Source organism: Coloeus monedula (assembly GCF_965178545.1).
Source record: "Coloeus monedula genome assembly, chromosome: Z".
Classification (NCBI taxonomy): domain Eukaryota; kingdom Metazoa; phylum Chordata; class Aves; order Passeriformes; family Corvidae; genus Coloeus; species Coloeus monedula.
The window spans coordinates 31,371,526-31,396,447 of NC_138822.1; the positions used below are offsets into that span (position 1 = coordinate 31,371,526).

Sequence of the window (24,922 nt, forward strand, 5' to 3'; positions counted from 1 at the left end):
ACTGCCAATGATAAATTAACTTGCAGTCATAAAACTCTATGAAATGCTTCATATAGAACATGTTGCTACACAGTCATTTAAAAAACATTTCAATTGTATGTTTGGAATTGCTTGACTTGGCCTTTTTTGATACTGACTGCGAAGCTGTTAGTCCAGACCTAAGGTTAAAGAAAGGGAAAAAACCAAAACAGCGAGAGGTTAAAATACACAATGCATACCAACACAAGTTTTACAACACTGAATATTTTTCTAAACGTTATTATTTTAAAATAAGTTGTGTACTCAAGCTTCCAGAAAACCCTTACCTTTTTGTTCCTTGTGATGGATTTGCGCATTGCTGTCCTTTGCTTAAACATCCTTAAAAGTAATTGAAGACAACCAAAATTAATTACTTCAATAAAGAAAGAATGCTTCAGAAACTATATACATGGAAGAACTTTTTTTAAAATTTAATCTGTCTCAAGAAGCAGATAACATTTTATTATCTTCAGCTTGAATACTGTAGTTTATACCACCATTTTTAAAAGAGAAAAACAAAAAGCCTTGAGAGTATTGAATTATAAGGGATTGCTTTGAACCTTGTAACAGTTTTCAGAAATAGTTGAAAATTCATTTTTAATTTTTTTATTCTGCAGGAGGAAAAAAGAAACTTCATATAAAATAAGTCCACCATTTAAATTAAAGCCTGTTTGCAACAACAATAGCACTTTGAAAATTTTCTGTGTAAAAGATTCTTATTCTAAATCCTAATTGTATTCTGAAAATTCTAACACACTAGCTTTTTAATTTCTTTTTATAAGGTTCCCAAAATAGATTAGGGACTACTTTAGGCAGATACTTTACTACCTGCACATGCCCTCTAATCTGGCTGAAGATAAAAATCTTCATCAAAAAGAGAAACTACTTCAGAAAACACGCTACTGCTTTGGCACGTTACAGGTGCAGTTATGTGATATATTTTATTAGCTCTACAACAGACTTGGAGGTTTCTTCCTTTAAGCTCTAGTTCACTATCTCCCTGTTTTTGCTAGCACATGACATAATGGAGCCTTTCTGTTAACTGAATCTCTGATGATGTTTTCATTGATCTTCACTTTAATCTCAGTGGCCTTACAAACACCTTTCTGAATATGGTTGGGCGTAACAACCATATAATTTCCAGAAATGAGCAGCAATTCCTATGTCACCTTTGTGGCAAATGGGAGAACTCTGTCAAACTAATATCACGTTCAAAAATCTAGTTTGTCATGAAAACCAATTTGATATTTTTTAAATGAAAATGTTCACTTCTATATAGGCCTTACTCAAATGAGCTTCTTGAGAAAAAATTTTGAAGTCCCAGAAAGTTCAAAGTACACCATTGCCAAAGTATCTTAATTGCACAAGCAGACAATTTGAATAATCAAATATATCCTAATGCATATACTTACCAGAGAAAACTCTGTTTGAGTTTTCCATATTATAAGTCTTAGTAGGAAAATCCTCTTTTTCTGTCAGCTCCTGGATAAGGCCTTTATTTAAGCAGACATCCACATGTCTGTTAAATGACACAAGATTGGTGGTTTTCTGTTCTGAATTACAAACTGGACAAACAAGAGCAGCATCTTCTTTGGCGTCAAAGAAATGGGATGAACTAGTCCCTTCTATTTGTTCAGTCTTGTCAAAATGGTCTTCATTGTCTTGTGATATTCTTTTGGGGAAGAGACACTGTTTCATACACATGTTTCTAACAATGTCACTGAGATTGCTAGGCTGTCGTTCTCTGGGAGATTTATCAGGTATTATCTGACCAAATTTTTCTGTGCTATTGTTAGTAGAGCTGTCAGATACATTTGCAGACTGGTCTGTTCCTGCTAATTGATCTGTGTTATTTTTTTCACGTTCATCAACATGTTCATTTTTAAATTGTGGAAGAAAGTTAGGTGTATTTTCTCTTGAACTGTCATTCTTGGATATTTCCACAGTATCCTTAACATGCATCCCACTGAGGCACTCATCAATGTGTCTATTAAGTTCTTCCAAATTATTGCTGCTTTGCTCCTCAAAGCAAACAGGACAGGTGAAGATCTCACGAGCATTAGAATTCTGTAAATCTGTGACTTTCTTTCTTTCTTCCACAAAATTTGCTGATGATTCATCATCATGAAAGAGCTGCTTACCTCTGCTTTCATTTGGAGAAATATTCTCACTGTTTAGTTGTCTTGCGGCGCGCTTTTGGTCAAAAAAACTCCCTCTATGAGATGCTTCTGAATTTTTTGTGAAATACTCTTGGTTGGACTTCTCTGGCTGAAGCCTAAGGAAACCAATTTCTTTTCCTGATTTTAAGAAACTTGTAATGCTTTTTTGTTGGTATTTCTTTTCTTCTTCAGTTAGAAATCCTGATACTCGTACACCTAATGATGAAAATAAAGATATAATAAAAATTTTATGAAAGCTTGATACTAACTCCTAATTAACACCTTCTGAGGCATACATTCACTCAATAAAGGCACAATTTATCTCTAAAAAGATGCTAGGCTACCTCCAAATGCATCACAACATCAATACAATTTTATCAGACCCAAGCACTAACCCAACCATATTACTAATTTTAGTACCATGAAGTTTTAACTGATTGCATTATAACATGAAGCTATAAATTTAATATAGTTACATAGAATTCAGTCCGAAAGTTTTGCATGAACTCTACCCATCAGAATATGTTTTTCTTCAGCACATTCTAGTATCTTAGGCAAGTAAGTTTCATGTATCACTAAATGTTTCAAGCAGAATGTATAAGCACCTGAAACACACACCTTAGGGTCAAAATACAGAGTTTACTGCTGTCAGAAATGTTCGCATCTCCTGCGGAACTCTGCACTTTCAGATCTATAAGCACTTCTGTTGCCGTGGTGCAAAGCAGATTTAAAAGCTCTTTCAAAGCAGCAGAATTAAACACTGCTATGAGTCAAGATTCTACTGTCGTGCTGATGCGTATGTTGTTGCATTAAAAAAGTACAACCTCAATTAGTAAAACTTCCTAAGTCACCATTCAGCACTCCAGATCTGTTTCACTTTGCAAAAACTACCAGGGTAATAGAAAAAGATGAATACATTTACACCAGTTTTACTTTAAAGTATGGTGTGTTATTTCAAAACACTGTAAGATATCCTAACTCTGAAAAGGAAGAATGAATTTGAAGTATCTTACCCATGAGTCTTATCCGCAGAGGGTGAGGAGCAACACTATCAATTTCTGTTCCTAACAAATCTTTAGCAACAGCAAATACTTCCTCCTCGGTAGAAACAGAAGACAGCACAGTTGAAGCTCTTGTTTTAACTTCAAAGTTCACATTCTTAAGCTTCAATGTAACAGTTTTACCCTAGGAAAAAAAAAAAAACACAATAAAAAATGTTCAGCATGTATGTCATATATGGCACAAAAACAATTATTATGTAGGATCTATGTAAGGGCCCGTAAGCCATAGTTAAGACTGTGTGCTTATCTGTGCACAGCGAGGGGCACTCCCAAGAATTTGTCTGCAAGATTCTGTATTTGCCCCTAAATTTCTGCCGAAGTCAAGTTCTCTGAACTGGTCATTTGACTGTGGTTCTCTGCAGACCATCTGCCACCAGTGCGTGTTCAACAGAGTTCATGTTTTGGCTACAGGCACAACTTCCATCCCATCTAAAAAAATTATTTCTGCATCTGGAAATTTTCAATGCTAGATATCCTAACTATTAAGAATGCAAAAGCAATAACCCATTCCAGATTCACTGAAAAGTTACTTCCTCCTGCATAGTGCTATCACAGTCATACACAGTATTTATGTTTGGCACAGATATTTCCCTGGCAACACCTCCCAAACCATTTGTGTGATTTATCATGTCCATCCAAATGTAAATAAACAGCATTCTCTTTGTTCTGGTGCTTTTGTAAGCTTATCCCCTTGTCCTTCTTGGCTGATCATTTCCCTTTCAACTTGTCATCTTTTGAAACAATCTTTTATGGCTGAAGAAGATTAATGACAATTCTTTTAGGTCTTAAATGTTATTCCTTGCTTTACTATAAGACCTTCAAAGAAAATATGAACTGTTCTTTCAAAGTAATAAACAGGTATCTGGGGAGAAGGAATAAAGTGACTGTTTCTACTGTTCATACCACTGAATGGTGTGAATAACTTGTCAGCAAGTTTGGCACATGTCAAGTTCTTAAACTACAGAACAGACTATTGACTGGATCCTGTATGTATACAGGAGAGAAACAGTGTTTTAAATACATTAGTATTACATAATGGACCAAAGTATGGCTTATAGACAATCAGCTCTATTATTCCCTTATAAACATCACTTTTAGCATAAAATGTTCACATGCCAAATAACTTGATTAATCAATTTAATTTTTATCCCACACATACTGCTAGATAGCCACCTGCACAACAACAAAATGCAGCCTAAGTCATTCTAAACATCTGCAAATTAAAGAAGGGAGACTTCTGAAGATAGATTGCATGGTATGATGCTGCTGAAAGCATTTATACTAAAACCGCATTGAACTGTTGGAGTGCAAAGCACCTTCTTGCAAGTAACCTGAATAATATAAATACCTTAAGTCCCTCTTTCTGTAGCTCTTGAGCAAGGTCTCTGCAGAGCTCTCGACACAAACTGTACTGGTCTTCTGCTGTGTTTATTTCACTGAATGTTCTAAGACAAAAATATGACCTTTTTCAGTATGAATCCTATAATATGTTCAGTACCTGTAGTCTAAAAGTACTTTTTATACAGTTAAACAATAATACAATCAGAAGAATGTTGTATAAGTTCAAGTTCTTACTTCAAGGAACAATGGTTATTAATAGGAATATTTTGTTTGGAAAATGTTTGAAAGGCCTTTCAAATAATGAAATGATTTGGCTTTCAATTTTTCATGCACTATTTGAAAATGATTCACATTTGATGACATTGATGCTTAAGTATTTGCAAGACAGAATACTAACAGTAAGTGAATTCATAGAGCCGGCCCAGTTATTTGTATTTAATCTCCTTTGTACACACTGTGTACAGTGTAACATCAGAAGAAAGCCAGGAGTTGGAAGTCAACATCAGAGCCAAGTATCAGAAATAAATAATGCAGATGCTAAGAAAAAGATGCCAACTAGTACAATTACTAGTATAATTACATCTAGCCTCAGAGGAGAAAAAGCTATCTTTCTGCCAAAAATGTTGCCAACTGCCTTTGCTACAGCTTCTTAGTAGGGAAGTTACAGTGTTATCTTTTTGTCGTACATTTGCTTTTTAGTAATAACATGACAGAAAAAGCAACCTTTAGTTAGTTGAGGTTTTAAGAGAAAAGGAAAGCAGAACTTACAGACAGCACATGCTTCGGAAAGGTCTCACAGCTATATTGTTTCATGTCAAGCTTTGTATTTACTAGTGTAAGGCTGATAAAATTACAGTGGGTTTTACATCTCTAAGTTATAGTCAGGTTTACCTGATTGTACTGAAAAGTCATCCTCTATTACGATTCATATTCCCCTACGAATGTTTGCATGCTGCCAAACTAATGGGATGAATATTTCACTGTGGGTCCCATAGCACTATCCAAGGAGTAACTCATGCTATTCAGACAATACTTCAGTGATTGAGAAGCTGTGAAAGTCCAAGGCTTGGAAGGGACAGGATAGACAGAATGCTATTTCAGGGCTGTCTCTTCCCCCATATAAACTAGTTGCATGATCTCAGAAGCCTGTAGACATCTCTGGTCTAAAACTGTTCTCTTTGAGGAAAAAAAGAAAGAAGAAAAGCAATGCAGAAAGGTACTATAAGGTGCCCAAAATATCTGTTTGACTAGCACAAGACTAAAGCCATAAATTTTCCAGCTTTTCTTACCATCTTTTCTAAGAAAACACCTGACAACAGGGATAACTATTACAGTGCTTTACAGATTCTTCTGGCAGACCTTATTTTTCAAAAATGAACTACCTTCTTAAGGAACTTTACACCGGTAAAAACTTCAGTTAGGAAATACATGTGACTGCAGGCTACTACACTGATATTGACATTAAACTTAAACTGATAAAATAAATTCAAGCCCTTATATATTTCCACCTTATCTTATGGCTTAAAGATCACTTTGATGCATTAAAGGCACTAGCAGAATTGGTTGATAAGAGAACACACAAACTGACAAAAATACCTCCATGGGAATTCTGGAGCCAAGGACAAAAAGCAATGCAAGCTTGAATTTGATTTAGTGAGCTTGTTGTACATGTGGGTTTTAAAATAAATACACAATGAAATTATATGACTAATAAAAGTATACATTACTGGGTATTTAGTGGTTCTAATGGTTAATGTAATTTTTTCAGTATAAAATAAGCATACCTTTCAGTGCTCATACTTTTTCTTTCTCCATCCCTTTAAAGAAAAAAACAATTTATTATACTTGATGCAGAAATGTTATCTTTTCAATAAACTCAGAGTCAACCAATCATGCTTAAATAACTAACAGCAGTCTCTTCTATAAAGTCTGGATGTTAACTTTTTCTACAAATCTTGTACATTAAGTTTATGCAAGTGCAAAAAGAAGAATTAAAAAAAACCCAGACTGCTGTAGATTAAGTAAAGACATAGATCAGTCATAGACGTCTTTAAAAAAAAAAAACAGTTTAAAAAACCAACCAAATAAAAAACTCCCTCAAAACTCAGCTCTTATATCATTTAAAAACAAAACAAACTACAAATCCTATACTGTCTCAGCTATAACTGTGAAGCACAGCTATTAGAATCCCATACATACATATATATTTGAATATTTTCTTTATCTGAGGATCTGAGGAAATAGTTTGCTTTCAGTCTAGATGATTGTTCAGGTTAAATGTGAACCAACAATTGTTTGTTGCTTTCTTTCTTTTCAGTGGTAATTGAGCATCCTTTAACAACTCTTTGGCATATAAGGAGATCCCTCAGAGCAATTGCTTTTTAGGTCATTCTTCAGTTTTTAAGTATTGGAAATAACAAATTTGGTATTGTCAGATTTTCTTAAAATAAGGTAGTCAGACACAATAACTGTAAGATGAATTATTTAACTATTTATTGAAGACGCAGTTGTTAATGTATTAAGTACTTGCTTTCTCTACACTAAAATGAAGTTGGTGATGACAAAAAAAATTTAAAACAAAAAATGTCTCTTAGACATTAAAACCACTAAAAACTCTGACCTTTGAAATGCTCCTTTTTTAAAAAATGTACTGGGAGATATCCCAGGCTGTACAACACCTAACTAGGGTGAATAGGAAGAAAGAGCGCACCAATTATTTAAAGACTATCCACGGTCTGTTTATATATTAACAGAAACAAATATTTTGAAAACTGTGTTTTATCTTTTATCGAGTCACCTTCACGAAGTCAGTCTTACTGCATATTTTTTACAAGTCAATAAACTCTGAATAGAAAAAAAAACCCACACAAAAATTTGTGCTAGCACATTACTGGGCTTCAAACTGCTAACTACATATATTTTTTTGTAGTCAAATGGAAAAAAGGGCAGATTATTGTCAGAGAAGTTACAGATATAATATAGAATAGGTCTTTCAGAAGTACATAAGACATTTTGGAACTTCTAATGAAATCAAATCATTGTCGAGCTATTTTAAAATAGAATTTCCATACTTTGGGAAGGAATATTTTTGAAAAGGGAATCAATACTTAATTAAGTATTGATTAATCTTTTTAATTGATCTTAGTTACACAAATAGTAAAATGCTCTCTCATGTTTGTCTCCAGGACAGGCTTAGAAATGACAAATACTGTTGAAAAGATATATGCACTACTAAGACTGACTTCTCCCATCCTAAAAAGGAGGCTAAAAACCATTAAAGTACTGTGAACCTTAAAAGAACATATACTAAGAAGGATATAATAATATAATTAGTTCTATTCCACCAAATTCACATGTTGATATTACAAATACGTAATCCTGATAGGAGACACAGGAACTTCACTGACAATTTACCACCAGAGAAGATCAAATACCTTTGTGATTTTCATTACAATCCAATAATCATAAACACCAATGAATGTGTATTGTTTTTGAAGAAAAGGCAGTGTACAACTCTGCTTAGGACAGCTCAGTTATGTTCAGCTATTTTGATAGTTACAAGGTTATCCTACCTTGATTTCTTGCCATACACATATGTACAACTTTCCTGACAAGACTTTGGATTTCTTATTTCGACATGGCTGTAAAACCATTGTTTTTTCGTGTTTGGCTACTGCATCTTAGACATAAATACAACAATAACAGGCATCAGAGATTTTAAAAAAATATATCAAACAAGTGTATTTCCATAATATTTGTCAATTAAGTAATATGTTCAGTATGTAACATACACAAGAAAACATTAAGAAAAATGTTAACACAGGAGGAAAACAACCCCATGGCATACTTTTCCAAATGCGTTGAGCCCAAACCAAGGGAAATATCCAAGAAATTACGCCAAGATACTTCCGAAAAAAGAAGAGAAAGCAGCGCCCTCTGCTGGTAAAGTTCTGAGCAAGTCACAATTCCAAGGGCTTTTAGCATCTTCTCCGTGACTTTTCCAATACCTGGCACCTAAAAGAGAGTATGTAACATTAAACTGGAAACTTTCCACTTGCAGATCCATTATCGAGAACAATTTGAATCAAACACAACATGGAAGATTACCTGGAAAACTCTATATTTTCAGTAGAAATCTTGCTTCTAGAACATAAAAATATTCCATGACAGAACAGTAAATGTCATTGTGTCTCTTACCTTTCTAATGGGCAAATCTTTTAGGAAGTCTAGCACTGCTTGTCTCTCAGGAGAAATTCTGTATTGCCCATTAGGTTTATTACGATCACTGCACATTTTTGCTAACATTGTATTTGGTGCTATTCCTTTAAAAAAACAAACATGGTAATTTAAAAAAACGTAAGACAAAGTTTAATTTCAACTATCCAATATTTAAAAGCAAAAGAGTAGCCTATGCACATGGCAAAGACTAAAATAAGGAAAAGAATTATGATAACTGATAACTAGATTTGATACAATTCTGCAGAGAAACTTTGTGAGCATCATGAAAGAACATAAATATACGTAATAGATTAAATATAACTTAAATAAAGCGTACTTCCTATTTTAAGATAGTCAGGATAACAAAATGTCCCAGTAAGTCAAGAAGGGTTAAATACCAAGTCCTTAAAAATAACATCAATTACATGATTCAACACTTCTATGATGGTGATCATGGTAAGAAAGAAAATGCTTACAATGGTTGGTAGGATGAACTCACAGTAAGGAGGAGACCTTTCTTCTTTGTATTTCAGCAAAAACACTTTTTTGGATGAAATTTAACACATTTTATTATTTTGTGGGCTACCACTGGAATGCAGTCATTTAGAAATTTATATATATTTCACAGACATCAGAGGAATGAGGAGGGATGGCTCTTTTCTATCAAAGTAAAGTTTTTACAAATGAACTCTGGAATTTGTTTAGCAAAACAAACAACTTTGTCCTACAGCCTTAGTGGTCTAAATTTTCATTTGCTCACTGATATAACACATTATTCGAGATGGTAGAAATAACTCTATTTATTATTGATTATCAGTACTTTTTCAGTTACTCTTCTAATTGTTTTTAGTTTTTGGGCTTAATACTCCTGTTTCCACTTAGAAAAGCTATGCCTGTTTTCTACACACTAACTTATCCTTACAAAACTTAGTAAACAAAACTGTTATTTTGACAATCAGTCATGAGATAACATACATGGGAGGGAGTTTCATCCTGCTTCTTACTAGCTGTTTCTTCACCTCTGCTTACATTCCGCACTTTCCTGACCTGCAGCTGCTTCATAAAGCTCACCATTGCCTGATGCCTCACTGACCTGGTTCATAAAGCAGTTTGGATGGCATCCAAACTAAGTGGGGCTAGGGACATACACTGGTTTTAGTCAATCAAAATAGCTGAAATTTAAAGATGGTTTGCCTGAAGTCAAGACATAAAACTTGATGGGTAATTATTAAAAAGCTACTGAAGAGTTCATTAGCTTCAGCACATATTTACTTCTCTGAGGACTAACATTTTAAAGAATTTTGATATTGTTTTAAGCAAGGAATAGTGTGGAGAAGTTAGAAATACATAACAGCACAGACCTGCTATTCAAACTAAAAGCCGTTTAGAAATCAGTGACAGATTTCACTATGACCCACTGGCTGACAAAAACAATTTACATGATGCACTAGAACAACAACCACCTGTGCTAAGATCAGCTCAAGTGCACTGGTCATTCCTCCTCACTGCTTACTCTTATTTCAAGTAGAAAGAAGCAAAAAGATGATGTAACTGTTTCAATTATTTAGAAAAGAGAAAAAAAGAAAACAAACAGTAGTGGCTTTGACAGCCATGACATCTCTTGAAATAACTGAAATTCTTTGCAGACCTTCAAAGATAGCATATTTTTTTGCAGCAGAAGAATGCTGTGGCAAGGATAAATTCTTAATTAATACCCTCTGAGATTAAAGTAGAAGACATTATGGAAAGACAAAGATTAATTATTATTCATATGTGCCTGAATACCTGCACTAGCAGTCAGTTGAGTTTTCTGCTCAATCCTAAAGCGTATTTCCTTTACAACTTCCTCTGCAGAAGTTCCAAAGACAACTGAGTTTTCCACTGATAGACCTCTTTGTTCAAAGCCATCATCCATCAGAGATGTGTTGTCTTCGAACAGTACCGGTGAAGAAGAGACTTCACCTTCATTAAATTTGGCAGACATATTCATACCATCTTTATCTAAGACAGAAGCACAAACAATACATCCATAGGATACATACATACTGATTTCCTTCTTCAGCACCTTCAGTGTTCACTAGCAGTTTTATTTCTTTCTGGTTTTATTTAGAGAAAGCAATTGCATTGGTTTTTTGTTTAAAGACCAGAGAGATGTAATGGTTTCATTTTGAACACAACTTCAGCTAGGCTGAGATTGGAGGAATTGGCTAGTAGACTGGACATAACTTTCAGAAAAGCAAAAGGTTTAACGGCTTGTTGTTGCAGCAAAACCATCAAGATTTTAGCATTATTTTTGTTTCATACCATATTGAAGGCCACATGCCCTCTTCCACAGATTTTTTTTCAATATTCTCCAAATAAAATTAGGGTTCTAGAATATCTGATTCTAGAATGATCAGCCTGGTGAGCTTCTCACTTTGAACTGCAGTCATAGTAGAACAAGTAATGTCAGCAGCCCTTTGTCTGACTGTATAAACATTACTATTACAGTTTCACATTCTGAGCACTTGTTTGTGTTTCAGAGGAACAAAGGTATCAGGCAAGTGTGAAGAAGCACATGACTATGCATCAGTGATATTGATTTTGTGAAGACTATGCCAGTTTATTGCTTTCTATTTTATTAACACTTTTCTGTAGTCGTGTATGCTTATCCTCAATTTTTGAATTTTAGATATTTTAGATCTAAATAGAATTTAGATCTTAGAAATTTTTGAATATAGATAGTAAAAATATTCCAGTCTGTGCATCATTCAGCCATCTGTATGACTCCTTCTTTTCTATTATTCCTGAGTGGATATACAGTTGTGGATGTAGTTCCAACTCTATCTTCCAGAGCCAGTGAAATCCAGTAATATCTTGAACATTACGATAAATCCTGCAGTGTTCCTGCTACTTATTTCCAAAATTATCATTTTGAATTGTAATGCAGACCTAAATGACACCATTTGGTTTACAGAACTTAGTACCACTTTTCAAACATTTTATTCACATTAAAGAAAAGATATCTTCCAAATCCAAATCATTAGCAGTGTATCTTTTATTCACAGGTAACCAGTAGAGAAAGTTAAGCTGTAAACTAACTAAATTGGAGGTAGAGAATATATGGGAGGACAAACTATGGAAGGACTTAGGTATCTACACTTTCAATGGGTGCAGCTTATCTGAAGCTTATAAGCATGTGACTGGCAACTTCTGCTCCCAGCCCCATGTAACGTGGTCAGAATGCCCAACGCCATTTCAGAAGGAAAGCAGCCATTCTCTGCTGCCATGTTCACTCCCTTCCTTGCCCACCTGCATGTCCCAGCACTAGGCCAGTCCAGTGCTGTGGATGACTCTGCCACAGCACCGCAAAGCTGCAACCCCAGAGCAGCGTCTGCCTGCAGCCCCCAGAGTACTGCCTGTCTGCAGCCCCCCGAGCAGTTTCTGTAGTCCCCAGAGCAGTTTCTGTAGTCCCCAGAGTACTGCCTGCCTGCAGCCCCCAGAGCAGAGTCTGTAGCCCCCAGAGCAGAGTCTGTAGCCCCCAGAGCAGTGCCTGCCTGCAGCCCCCAGAGCAGTGTCTCTAAATCCCACCTTTGATGGGTCCTAAGGAGGAACTCGGACCAGAGCTGTCACTGGACAGTGAGACCCGGGACATCCCAATGGCCATGGGGACACCTCTGCCTTCATCTGCTTCCTCTGAGGATTGAGGGAGCGGCTTACATTCTTTTATATGATTTTTGAATCTAGATTATGATTGTTGTATTGATACACCAAACTGTGCGCTATCCACCCAATCTGCAGAGGGTCCAGGTTGTATTGTATTACAAATTCTTTATTTTGCTACTTACAGATTGCACTCTTACTGATTCTGCTTGTAAAAGTCCTGCGCCATTCTAATACATTCTGTACTATAGTAATAACAAAATCCTAGTAAGGAAAATAAAGCTTAAATTCTAACTATAATTTAGTACTTTCTTTAGTACTTTAGTACTTTTTAGGTTCTGCCTAAAATCCCTAAAAGAAAGAAAGTCTGTCTCCTCAGTGTCTAGTGACCTCATGAAAAAAGTGAGTAATTTGCTTACCTATTCTTGTCGTGCTTTCTGTATTAAAAAAGAATCTTCTCCTATCTTCCGGCCAGTTCAGCCTTTCCTCCAAGTGCTCTGTTATGTTCAGGTAGGCTTCATCTAGGCCCATAGGCATAAAATTGGGATCATATTCAGCCAGTATTTCTCTAACCTTGATAAAAACATAGTGAAATTTGTTCTGTAAGAGCAGATCTTGACACAAAATTAGAAGACGAACAAATGTACTTTGAAACTTCAAGATGATCAATAACTATTAAAGATACTTACAGTACCAATTACTTGTTTATATTGTAAAATTACAGTAGTGCTTCTCCAAGTAGCAAGATACTAACACTTAGTGAGAACTAAACAGATTTTGAGCATTGTATTTAACTGGAAAGGACACTAAGATCAGTGTATAAGGACTCCACGCCTACTAGGTCCACATCCACTGAATAAAACACTGGGGACCTGGAAACTCAGCAAAGCAGATAAACTGATGCAGCTTTCAGTGCTTGGTGTGTCAGATATCACATACACAAAGGTTAAAAAATCCCACCAGCAACAACAAAATTTTAAGTCTTAAATTACATTAAACTGAAGTTATAGACAATGTTTTAGAGCAGTGGTTAATGCCACAGACAAAACCTGTTGGGAAATCTCTAGTGATAAGTCCATCTTTCTAGAAGGAAACAGTAAAACAAATGGTCAAAATAAAAGCTCTACCTTCTCTCCTCTCTCTTTTTTTTTTTAAACCTGGAGGAAAACCTGACTGTGTCATGTTTTTTTCCTATAAGTTTGGGTCAAGTTCTTAGGCATTACAACATTTGTCCACATGCGCTTCATCTTTCTGAAACTGAATAAAGATAGAATTCACTACTGAACTTTAAAAGACAAAGTGAAATAAATTTACATATTTTCAACCCAAATCCTGAGAGCAAAACATAACTAAAAATCCAGACCAAATCAAATCTTTAATACTTTAATGCTTTACCCTATCAAACAACAAATGAAATACACGTCATGAAATACGTATCATTAAATCCAAGAGCCTTAACAAGTTCAAACCCATTCTGAAATATGCACATTTATATATGCCTTTTTTTTTTTACAGAAGTGAAAAATATCAAGTAAGATCAACCTTACTTTATATATGTGAAGGGACTGAGGCTTCATAAAAATAAAGAAGGCCTGACATAGTTTTATTAAAGCCTTATGTCATGCACTAGTTTGATTTAAAATGTGCAAAACACATTTTTTCCTTTTTTTTTTTTAGACAGGCTTTTAGGTATCACAGCTATTTCCCCCAGCACTAAGTAAAACTACTTCCATTAAAACAAAATATGATTTCTTTTCTCCCTATTTCTTTTGCTCTATCAAGTAATTTCTTTAAAAATATTTAATCTGCATTTGTAAGTCAGTAATGTTCTTCGTTTTTCTCTCCAGTAATTCATATTCAAAAGTATGCTTATGCATTGCATGAAATTATCATCTCCATGTTTCCTATATAATTGCAACTTCCTAGTAACTAGATGATGCTCCATGCTTTTGAACTTTTAAGAATAATAAAGCTCAAGTGCTACCACTAGCTCATTACACAAAGGTTTTCAAAACTTCTGTCAGCATCACTATTAACTTCAGTAAAATTGTCAGATTGGGTAAGTGCACTGTTTTTTCATCTCCTTGCCTAAAAGCACAAATATTTTGTTTGACTTATGTTTAAAGCCACATTACTGAAGAGTTTAATATTTAAATTATCACTTTTCATATTATCTAGAACTGATGTTATTGATACAGTCTAAAAACAAGTACACTCAATTTTGGTTAGAGACCACTTTCAGACTTACCTCTTTACTCACTTTGCCGTATTTTTCAAAGTTTAGTGGTACTATAGTTAGATGTGGACATAGCCTTTTAGCAATAAATCCAGGCATGGCTGCACGAACACCGAATCTCCTAGCATGGTAATTTGAGGTGGACTTAAGAGAGATTAGGTAAGTTTAGTGTTCAGTAATCAATTTTTTCTTTAAGTTTAGTATTAAATAATAAAGTTCTAATCACACATCTCCATACAGAAAAGACTGACAAAGCTAAGAGTTTACATGCATTTTCCCTCTCCCTCCTCCTGCCTTTCAATCTAAATTTTCATTAGTACACTTTTTACTGAAAAATCCAATTTACATGATCAAGTCTAAGAACTGCTGCTTCCTTTATTATTTTTGGGTTTTCCACACTTCATACAAAACATTGTCATTATACTTATGCTATTATTCTATGGTTTACTAGGCTTAAGATTAATGTCATTGATTTCTGTACTAGTTTAACACTCAGCCTTACCAACATACTCATTGATCCCACTGCTATAGGTTTTTCCTTCAGCTCTGGATTGTCTCTCATTTCCACAGCTGCATAGAAGGCATCCATGTCAATGTGTACAATTGTACTGCTAAGGTTACGACTCCGTTCCAATTCTATCACAAGTTTGTCCACCTGAACAGAATAAACCAGTAATTGAAATACTACTAACCTGGCAGAAGTGCAACAGCATAGATGATCCTAAAAACTCAAATGCATCTTGCATATAGTTAAAGAAAAAAACCTCAACAAACCCAATCCCCACCAAACCAGCACCAACAAAAAAACCCCAACAAATCTTTGGATGAAACTTGCTCTCAGAGAGAATACTACTGCAGCAATTGGTACAAAAAAACCCCCAAACCCTGTGAAAAAACCCCACAGTTGTTGTGGTTTAGCCTCAGCTGGCAACTGAGCTGCTGCAGCCACTTACTTCCTCACAGTGGAAGAGTCAGAAGAATAGAAGTGAGAAAATTCATGGGTTTAAATAAAGACAATTTATCACGGAAAGCAAAAGCTGTGCATGCAAGCAAATCAAAATAAGAAATCCATTCACTGCTACCCATGACAGGCAGGTGTCCAGCCATCTTCAGGAAAAACAGCTTAATCATACATAGGAGTTACTTGGGCAGACAAATGCCATAGCTGCGAAAATCCATCCTTCATTCATCTACACCCCATTTTGTAGGCTGAGCATGATGTTATACGGTCTGGAAAATCCCTGTCGTCAGTTGGGGACAGCTGTCCTGGCTGTGTCCCCTCCCAGCCCTTGTGCACCCCCACCCTCCTCATTGGTGGGGTGGTGGGACGAGCAGAAAAGGCCTTGGCTCTGTGCAAATGTTGCTCGGCAATAGCTAAGCATCTCTTTATTATCAACACTGCTTTCAGCAGAAATCCAAAGCACTGCCCCATGTTAGCTGCTGTGAAGAAAATTAACTCTATCCCAGCCAAAACCAGCAGAAAACCCCACCCAACAAACAACAAAACCCCACATAATGTGACAAAAAAAAGATGTATCTGATTCAGACAGAAACTTTTTAAGACCCTTGAATATGAAGTTTTACTTAAAGCACTTAGTTTTAGAAATACAAGTTATTTGAAAAAAATGAAAACATGGTAATAAAGAATTTCCAACTTTCCTAAATAAAGCTATCACACTTCAAAAAATTGGCCTAGAAAGGTGAAGAGGAGACCAGCAGCTCACAGGACACATCCATCTATCTTGTCTTGTCAGAAATAAGGTCTCAAACACACCTGTTCACTTGCCACAAAGTAAGCTACTGTAAAAGCCTCAATAAAATTCCTCAACTTTTTTTACAGGAACCCATACCATGTAAGGCTAGATTGCTAGGAAAACTACAAGTTATTTAAATAATAGCCTATACACAAAGTGTGTTTCACTCCAAATGTTAGAGATATGTCTCTACTAGTAGACTGTGAGCAGTACGGCTTCATCAGCTTCATAGTGTTGTGAGGCAGAGGCTTTGATTGTGCTTAATTTACATGTGTTTTTACCAAAAGTCACACAGATCACATGCTTGTTCCTGAAATACTGTTGACCTATGAATGAGGCATGAGCTATGCTGTCATGAAAAAATGTAAGTGAAATATTTGACATGGGATTTTTTTAAGGCCTACTGATTTAAGATGACTATGCTGGCAGCAGCATCACACATCATTCTAGAAGAGAAAACACAGAAAAAAAAAAAGAATGTGCTATCAAAATAAGATTACTTAACAACACTGATGACTATGGCAACCTCAATCTACACAACCAAAGGCTGGTACTGCTAGTAAAAAATCCTGATGGCATAATAGAGCAAGAAAGGGACTCAGAAAAAAGGAACCAAAGTTTCACTTTGCTTGCACACGTAAGGACACACACACTCTCATGACATCAAGGTGCCAGTACAGAAATGTCTCTAGACTTACTATGATGCATTTATGGCACTGGAGATGAATGTTTACATGCAATTTGCATGGTTCTTCTCTTTTTTCATTTCCCTCAACAGAGCTGCTTAATAAAAAAACATAAAAACCTTATCCAGAAGGACCATCTTTGAATTCAAAACACTTGAAGCAAGGCAAGTGAGCCTGGAATGTTCTAATTAAATTGCTGATTAATGATTTACAAAGTCTCTTCTTTGTTTTTTTCCAAGTTGCTTTGAGAGATGAAATGCTAGACTGGGGCCTTAGACTAGGCTACGCAACACAGAAGAGCACAGTATGTTTGGCCTCTGAGGCTGAGAAAACTAGTTCATACAAATTAAAAGCACAAAAGGGTAGCCATTCAAACAAACAAACAAAGTGGGGTGTTTACATTATTTCCATTATATTACTAATTCACAAGGATTCATGTCACATTTTAACCGTCAAAAGCATCATTATTTTAAATTCTGCTTCACAGATAATTTTAGGTTGCTCTCAAATTCAAATTGTTTAATTAATACCATCAATTGCTGCTCTAGCTGCTTAACTAGCAACTTTCAGACAATTTGAAGAGTAACTTCTCCTTTTTTCTTATTCCATGGTAGAATATATAAATTTTCAAAGCATGACAGAAAAGTCAATAGAAACAAGACAATGGTAACTATTTAGAGAATAAACATCTGAGATAAACCCAGCATGGATGAAAAAAACCAGCAAACATCAGTACAGCAGTTTCCAAATCTGGTAGCAGGTGTATATTTTTTAATATATTACTAATTACTGCAGAATCTAAAGGAGTTCCACACATTCTAATGGCAAAAAAGAGAGCATCATGTTGCAGATTCTACATTTTATGTAAATTACTGCTTCCACCACGTAACCAGGATTTTGTCCAAAAGTCCAGTAAGTGGAGACATTTTTGTTTGCTTTTACCTTACAGTACTTAAATCAACTGCCACCTTACGAAACCATACCTGAACCTCTAACCATTCTACAAACAAGAATTCATCTGCACATGAGAACATGCAGTGTTCATAGAGGTAGATATACAGATACCTTTCTAATTCCAGAATACTTCCCACTTAAAATTTTACGGGAACAGGTTCTCTTATCAGAAGGTCGTACTAAAAAGAAGAGTTAAAAACTCAATAGATAAGAACAATAGAGAAGATGATAATAAGAATTGCCTATATCCATAACTGAATGGAGCTGATTAAACAATACACAGCAATTATTAAGAAAACCAAACAAGACAAAGATTTGTAAAAGTGAAAGGTGGATGCCTGGGGAGATGTAGCTGGCAGGTAAGTAACAGAAAAAGGGTGAGGTATTTACAATATCAGATACAGAGAGAGAAGACTGGTTCCAAGTCCACAAACTTCAGTGAGTACTATGGGACAAGGACTGCTTTGGAAAGAGGACTGATGGTAACCTCTGGATGGGTAACAGAAAGGAAAATTCATGATATGGTAAATTAAAAGAAAGGAGGGGAAAGACCAAAATGGTCAGAATTTGTGATGGGAGAATGACGGCAACAACAATAATGAACCAGAGTTTATGTGCTTACAGGGAATAGAATAAAAATCCAAGGTTTCAAGATGTTTTTATAGCAGCAAAGACCTAAAATTAGCCAGCAAAAAAGTGTGTATGCTATATGCCTCTAATGACAGTTTTCATGCAGTATGACAGCTGACTTTACAGTTTATCTACTGGAAACAAAGACGACTACTATTTCAGCAAGCAGCATAAAGATTTCAAACATGGAATTTGAAACTTGGCTCCCAGTAAGACACATATGAGAGAATTTAGCTCTTTAAGTTTCTTTTTTCTTCTGTAGAAACCAGTTTTCATAAGAAACATTAAAAGGCTATAAAATTATGTTGCAATATCAAGGAATCAAGTTCCGAAAAAGACAACATGAAGGTAGACAAAGCAATGCAAATTTCTTGGCTTCCACTATGTGCACTACATATACTCTCATTATATAACTATACAATAATATTATTTATAGGATTTGTGTCATTCATGTAATTCATTTTACAAGAAAGACTATTCTCTGCAAAATAAATAGTTCTCTGGTGAAGGTAGGGTGGAAATAGAAGGTTTTTTTTCCGTAAAAAAAAAAAAAAGCTAAAAGCTACCTTAGTAAACTAAAAAAAAACTTGGACAAGCAGAGTCGCAACTAATCCATGTTAAAGATTCACTAAAAAAAATTGTGGCATACAGACTCACAACAGACTTTTCAGAGGTTCTCAGAATGGCAAACTTTTCTGGGCACAAATTTGAAACATTGGCATCTAAAGTACAGAAGTGATTTGCAAATCTGAAATGAACAAAAAAGGTTGTACACCAAAAAAAGCTCAACCTCTAATACTCACAATGGCACTGAAAATTAATGTATGTGTTTAATCTTCATGTGCTTCAGCTCCCCATCTAAAAATCAGCAAAGTATCACTCTGCTGGAATATTGCAAGAATTAAGAATTCACAGCATGCGCTGTACCACATAAAAAACTCTATTAGGAAATCAGTAACTCTGCACTCAAAACTGGATTAGACTAGAGTTGAACAAATAAAGCTTGGGGCCACCCACTGAATATTGAGGACAACAGAAAATATTGAATAATATCCCCCTCAGTGAACGCTGTCTGCAATGCACACCAAATAAAACAGGAATCCTGTTAAGGAAAACTAGCAAGCAACCATTTAATTAAAGACTGAATCACAGCACAAATGAAAGTGGAAAGGAATTCAGCTCCTATAAGGAATTTTAATTCTGTTGTGCCTAGTTAATGTTTGATGTGCAACCTTTCTTTTAACATTTCATACACTGTAATACTTTGGAGACTATTATCTACCATTAGCATTTGAAAAGAGAAAAAGCCTCTTCATCTGTCTAGTTCAGGACACTTGTATTTCTTGTGACTGCTTGCCATGATGATTTTTCATTAATTAGCTTAACAAAGGCATCAATTATACCCAGAATTGTTGTCAACTGTGATCTTTCTCATTCCATTGCAGGCCATGAACACAAATATATGTAAATTCTAAACCCATTAGTGATATGATACTTAATAGCAAAGTATTTAGCAAACCTTTACATAAACCACAATGACATCACTTTAAACTGATCAGACTTGGAAAAACAGGAATTAATTTGTTTCATTTTACTCATTTAGAGAACATTTCAGAGTAATTTTGCAAACTATTCTTCCAGCAAGTTTTTACTAAGATGACACCATCAGAATTTTGTGTACTTTTCCTTGTATGTCTAACGTCAAAATGGTAGTTTAACATTGTGCCTATCACAAAATTTAATGCAATAAACCAGAACACACAAAAATGTTTATGATCCTACATTTAGTCCAGTAAGTCTTTAGAAGATTAGTACCTGCAGCTGTGCTTTCAAGAGCTGTTGTGTTGTAACTTTCTCTTTTAGCTGCATCATTTTTTCAATTCGCTGGTTAACTTGCTGATCTTTCTTAAGTTCATTTTCATAAAATCTAGAACCCTGAAAGAAAAGAATCACAAAACCACGGTGTTTTTCTTTTTGTCTTTATCTTGTCTTTAAGCAACCACATTCGATCTTTAAATACAGAAAACACAAAACACAGAAATGGTTTCTAATGCATACCTTGGATTTTCATATAAAAATACAATAAAAAGACCACTGGTTCTTTACATCTCTCTCTTCAAATGACACACATATATTTCTCCTGCTCAAATGAGTTTAGAGAACTTCGTATCTTTATTCAGTCTAAGACCTGACAAGGAAAATTTAAAAAGAGTAGATAAAAGTCAAACTATTCTTTGCAACACCTCCAAGGTGTGGAGTAGAGAACTCAAATAAAAATTTATTTAAACATTTTTTCACACTTCCAAATAGCTTAATATATATGGAAATACACAATGATATTGCATAAGTCAAAATCACTTGTATTGTTGAGTATTATGTTCGCCATTTAATCTTGAAGCACACTGCAGAATCAGAAGCTATTTGGAAGACAATGATGAAAATCAAATGGGTATAAAAAAGCCCTGTTGCTCTCAAATATGTAATTGCTCCTTCAAAAAAAGGCATAAATATAAGAAGATGTAATGAAAAGACAATAATAATGTACAGAGTGTATAATGTGACTTTCCCTTCTGACTCATAACAAAGAAAGGAGGGCATACAATGAAGTAGAAAAGACAAAAATTCAAAACTAGGAAATAAAATACTTCTCTTGCAACATCTCTTAGCTTGTAAGTAAAATTAATATTTGCAATAAAAGGCTTTTGTTGAACTACCTGGTAAAATTGGCAAAAATGAACAAGTTTCAAAGTGTCTGACTACCAAACCGTCACTGATACCAAGAATTCAGCCATAGTCAAGTCAGATTCAGGCATTTATATAAAAAGCAAAATTATCCACTTTTACAATAATTATAAAAGAGATGAATGGCAGGGCTGTAATATGCCGTGTTTCATTAGGAGAAATATCTAATTAGAACAAATTAGGGTGTGTGTTCTTTGACTATCAGATACGCCTTTCACCTTTCTTCCCCTATGCCATCAACTATGACTTGTTGAGACTCATTTAAAGAAATGAGTACCAAAATGTAGGTGTGGAAAGCAACCCAATACATTACTAAGTTTTTTTATTATTAAGTTTTTTACATCTCCTGCAGTATTTCACAGCTGGAATGCCATAGATCTTGTTGCAATACAGCTATGGGTACTGTCTGTAGGTGTCATTTTAAGGACTACAGAAAAGCTTAAGGAAAAGAATCAAGGCTTCTTTTCAGATTTCTTGATGCGTATCTGGCATTTATAAACTCTTGCACTTTTTTGACAGAAATATATTCAATGAGTTAGATGCCTGTATGTCAGTTTTGAAAGCCTATTTTACAGATCATTCTGTTTTGTATCAGGAAATGAAAAAGTAATTGCTATAATGCCAGGAAATGAAAAAGTAATTGCTATAATGAAATTATTTATGTAAGTATAATTACTTGGGATATGTCTGACAAAGCACTGTTTTCAAGAAAGAGTGAACACAGTAAGTAGAAGAAACATCTAATCAAAAGGAGCTTGATAGTATATAAAATATCATCAATGTGAAATTACAAGCAAAAAAAAAAAAAAAAAAAAGACGTTAAATAAGAGCTGTTTGCAGAATGTTTTGTCCTTCCCTCTGCCCCACCCCTGCAGATCACCATAGCACAAGAGTAGTCAACACGGAATTCATGAGGAAAACATCAAAGTACATAATCTCAGGCCACAGTGACACCAAATAAAATACACACTTGTCCAAGGAAAAGTAAGAAAACCCTGAGTTTATCTGAGTTGCTCAGATAAAGTGCTATTTCTATATTGTTCTATATGAACTCTCCAATAACAACTAGGATGACTAATATTTCAGTGGTTTGTAGATTTGTGAGGGCCTCTGTGGATCCTTAGTACAAAGCTGCACGCTACTGGTCACCTCTCTTGAATACTGAGAACACAGTCACAAAGACAGGCAGTAAGCACAAAGAAATTCTACTGAAAGTACTAGAAAAACTGGATTACATCAAGTTCAAATGTTACAGGAAGGTGAACAAAAGAAGTAAATCTGCTTGGCTGATTAATGATGGGGTGGACAAAAGGAATGGAAAGGGGGAGAAAGAGGAAGCTGCAGCCCTCATAATTACCTCTGGAATATGCTGTGATATTTATGTACTGCCTTGGACAAAAAGGGAGCACTTAAGCAGATACTTAGTTGGACTCCTCCATGTCCTTGTGGATGAATCCAGCAATACCCTACAGCATGCTAAACTACGGTTCCTCCCCTTCCTCCCCACATATGAATTTCTTCTAAGATGATGCCATCCATATACACATGTGAGGGATAAAGTTTGGGGAAGGGAGGAAGAGAGCCTTACAATACCGGACCACAGATAAAGCACCAGAAAAAAAGTAATCAAACCAACCTTAGTAGCATCCATGATGATTTTATTGATTTTCTCCTTATCCAAACCCTGCATTCCAGCTTTGTTATCATTAAGACCCATTCTGAGTAGAACTCCATCGTTGCAAGAGCTGTTGGCAGCTTTTTTCATGTCATCCATTGTACTTCTGGAAAACAAGTGCTTTATGATATAATATCTGAAAAAAAAAGCAATCAAATATTTATGTTCCAACTGAACAATAACAATAATTAAATTTTGGAATTTATTTGCTTTATTTATTGAATAAGCATTTTATACTTATTCTGAAAATAACATATTTATTACAAATATGAAGACTTGTATTCCTGCAAAGTGTCTGACCTGCCACACTCACCACATAAAACTACCTGTAACTCTATCAGTGTTCGGAGACAGTAAGACTCTATTTTTTTTTTTTATTAAATTAAAACCATTTTCTTTTAAAACCTCCCTTACAGAAATAACTGAGCACAAACCAACCTCAGATAAAGGCTAGTACCTTACATGTGAACATGATACTTATGCCTGTACATCATCCTGTCAGATGAAACATTACTGCCTTAAACACAAAATACTTAGCACTGTTTCATTAAAAGAAAAAAAATCGGAATATTTTTAAATGGAAGAAAACCGCTGCTCATTTGGTCATCATCCCTGCTTGAGACAAGCTGTAGAATCCTTTCTAGTAATTTCTAGCTCAAATTCAGAACCTTTGTTTGTGTCAGAACTCATCTTTTAAAAACAGATGGCTTCAATTAAAAGTTTTGAATAAAATCCTAATTCAGAGTAAAAATCATGCACTCTTTTTTTGCCATTAATGTGTTGAGCCATGGTATCCAACTAGTGGAACTTACCAAGCCTGTACTACTCAACTACAGCCATTGGTAAGTTCTTATACATGCAGACGCTTCTGATATCTGAACTTCTGACATCTTCCCTAGTTCTTTATGAAAATAAATTGCTGAATCCTCAGTAGGCTCTAATTAGATGGTAAACTGCTTAGTTACTAAATTGGTCTCAAACAAATAAAGCAAATTTCATCTTCTGTAGCATGAACTGGTGGTCTTATTTTTGCCAGATTCAAACAAGCAGACTCATAGAATAGTTTGAGTTGGAAGGGACCTTTTAAAGGTTACCAAGTCCAACCCCCTCCAATGAGCAGGGACATCTTCAACTAGAGATCAGGTTGTTCAGAGCCCTGTCCAACTTGACATCAGATGTTTCCAGCAATGGGGCATCTACCACTTCTCTGGGCAACCTGCCCCAGTGTTTCACCACCCTCACTGTAACAAGAAAAAAAATCTAATCTAAACCAATCCTCCTCAGTTTAAAACCACTACTCCTTGTCATATTGCAGCAGGCCCTCCCAAAAAGTCCAAGTGTGATAATGGCATAAATTATTTAACATGTATTTATTACTGAAAAAGCATACAGAAATAATTTCTTCCTATCCCAAATCACTGACTCATAAACGACTTCGGGTTTATGTCATGCAGAATGGACATTCACTCCTCAACTTTATGCTGCTCCCTGTGACAGGAACCCTTCCTATTTGGAGAAGCCCAACCCTTTCAGACAAAACCAGCAGCTTTATTAAACAATCACAAATTGCACAAGTCTAAGAGTGTGTAATTTTTCCTTTAAATGCCACTTTCCCATGCCAGAATTTAAGTGGGCCTCATTAGCAACCAAACATAGGAAGGTCGTTACATATTTTTGCATTTAGAGATGAATTTCTGTTATTAAAGAACCACGAGTAACTTTTACAAATTAATGATGGCAATGTCCATATTTTCCTGAAGTTCTTCTACTGAAACATACTAGCCAACTGAAGTCAAGATATTAAAG

At 35.2% G+C, this 24,922-nt stretch overlaps 1 protein-coding gene across 1 annotated transcript; it reads right to left on the reverse strand.

Moving 5' to 3' along the window:
- On the reverse strand, positions 1 to 23,186 carry POLK (DNA polymerase kappa). The gene is made up of 14 exons (XM_082302250.1): positions 23,078 to 23,186; positions 20,515 to 20,634; positions 15,178 to 15,330; positions 14,688 to 14,819; positions 12,859 to 13,012; positions 10,583 to 10,798; positions 8,777 to 8,901; positions 8,427 to 8,593; positions 6,364 to 6,396; positions 4,587 to 4,683; positions 3,191 to 3,362; positions 1,431 to 2,393; positions 306 to 357; positions 1 to 158 (listed from the first exon to the last, which is right to left on the reverse strand). Exons 1-14 carry the CDS (start codon positions 23,156 to 23,158, stop codon positions 74 to 76), a joined length of 2,550 nt encoding a protein of 849 aa, XP_082158376.1. The 5' UTR covers positions 23,159 to 23,186; the 3' UTR covers positions 1 to 73.
- Between the last annotated feature and the right edge of the window lie 1,736 nt (positions 23,187 to 24,922).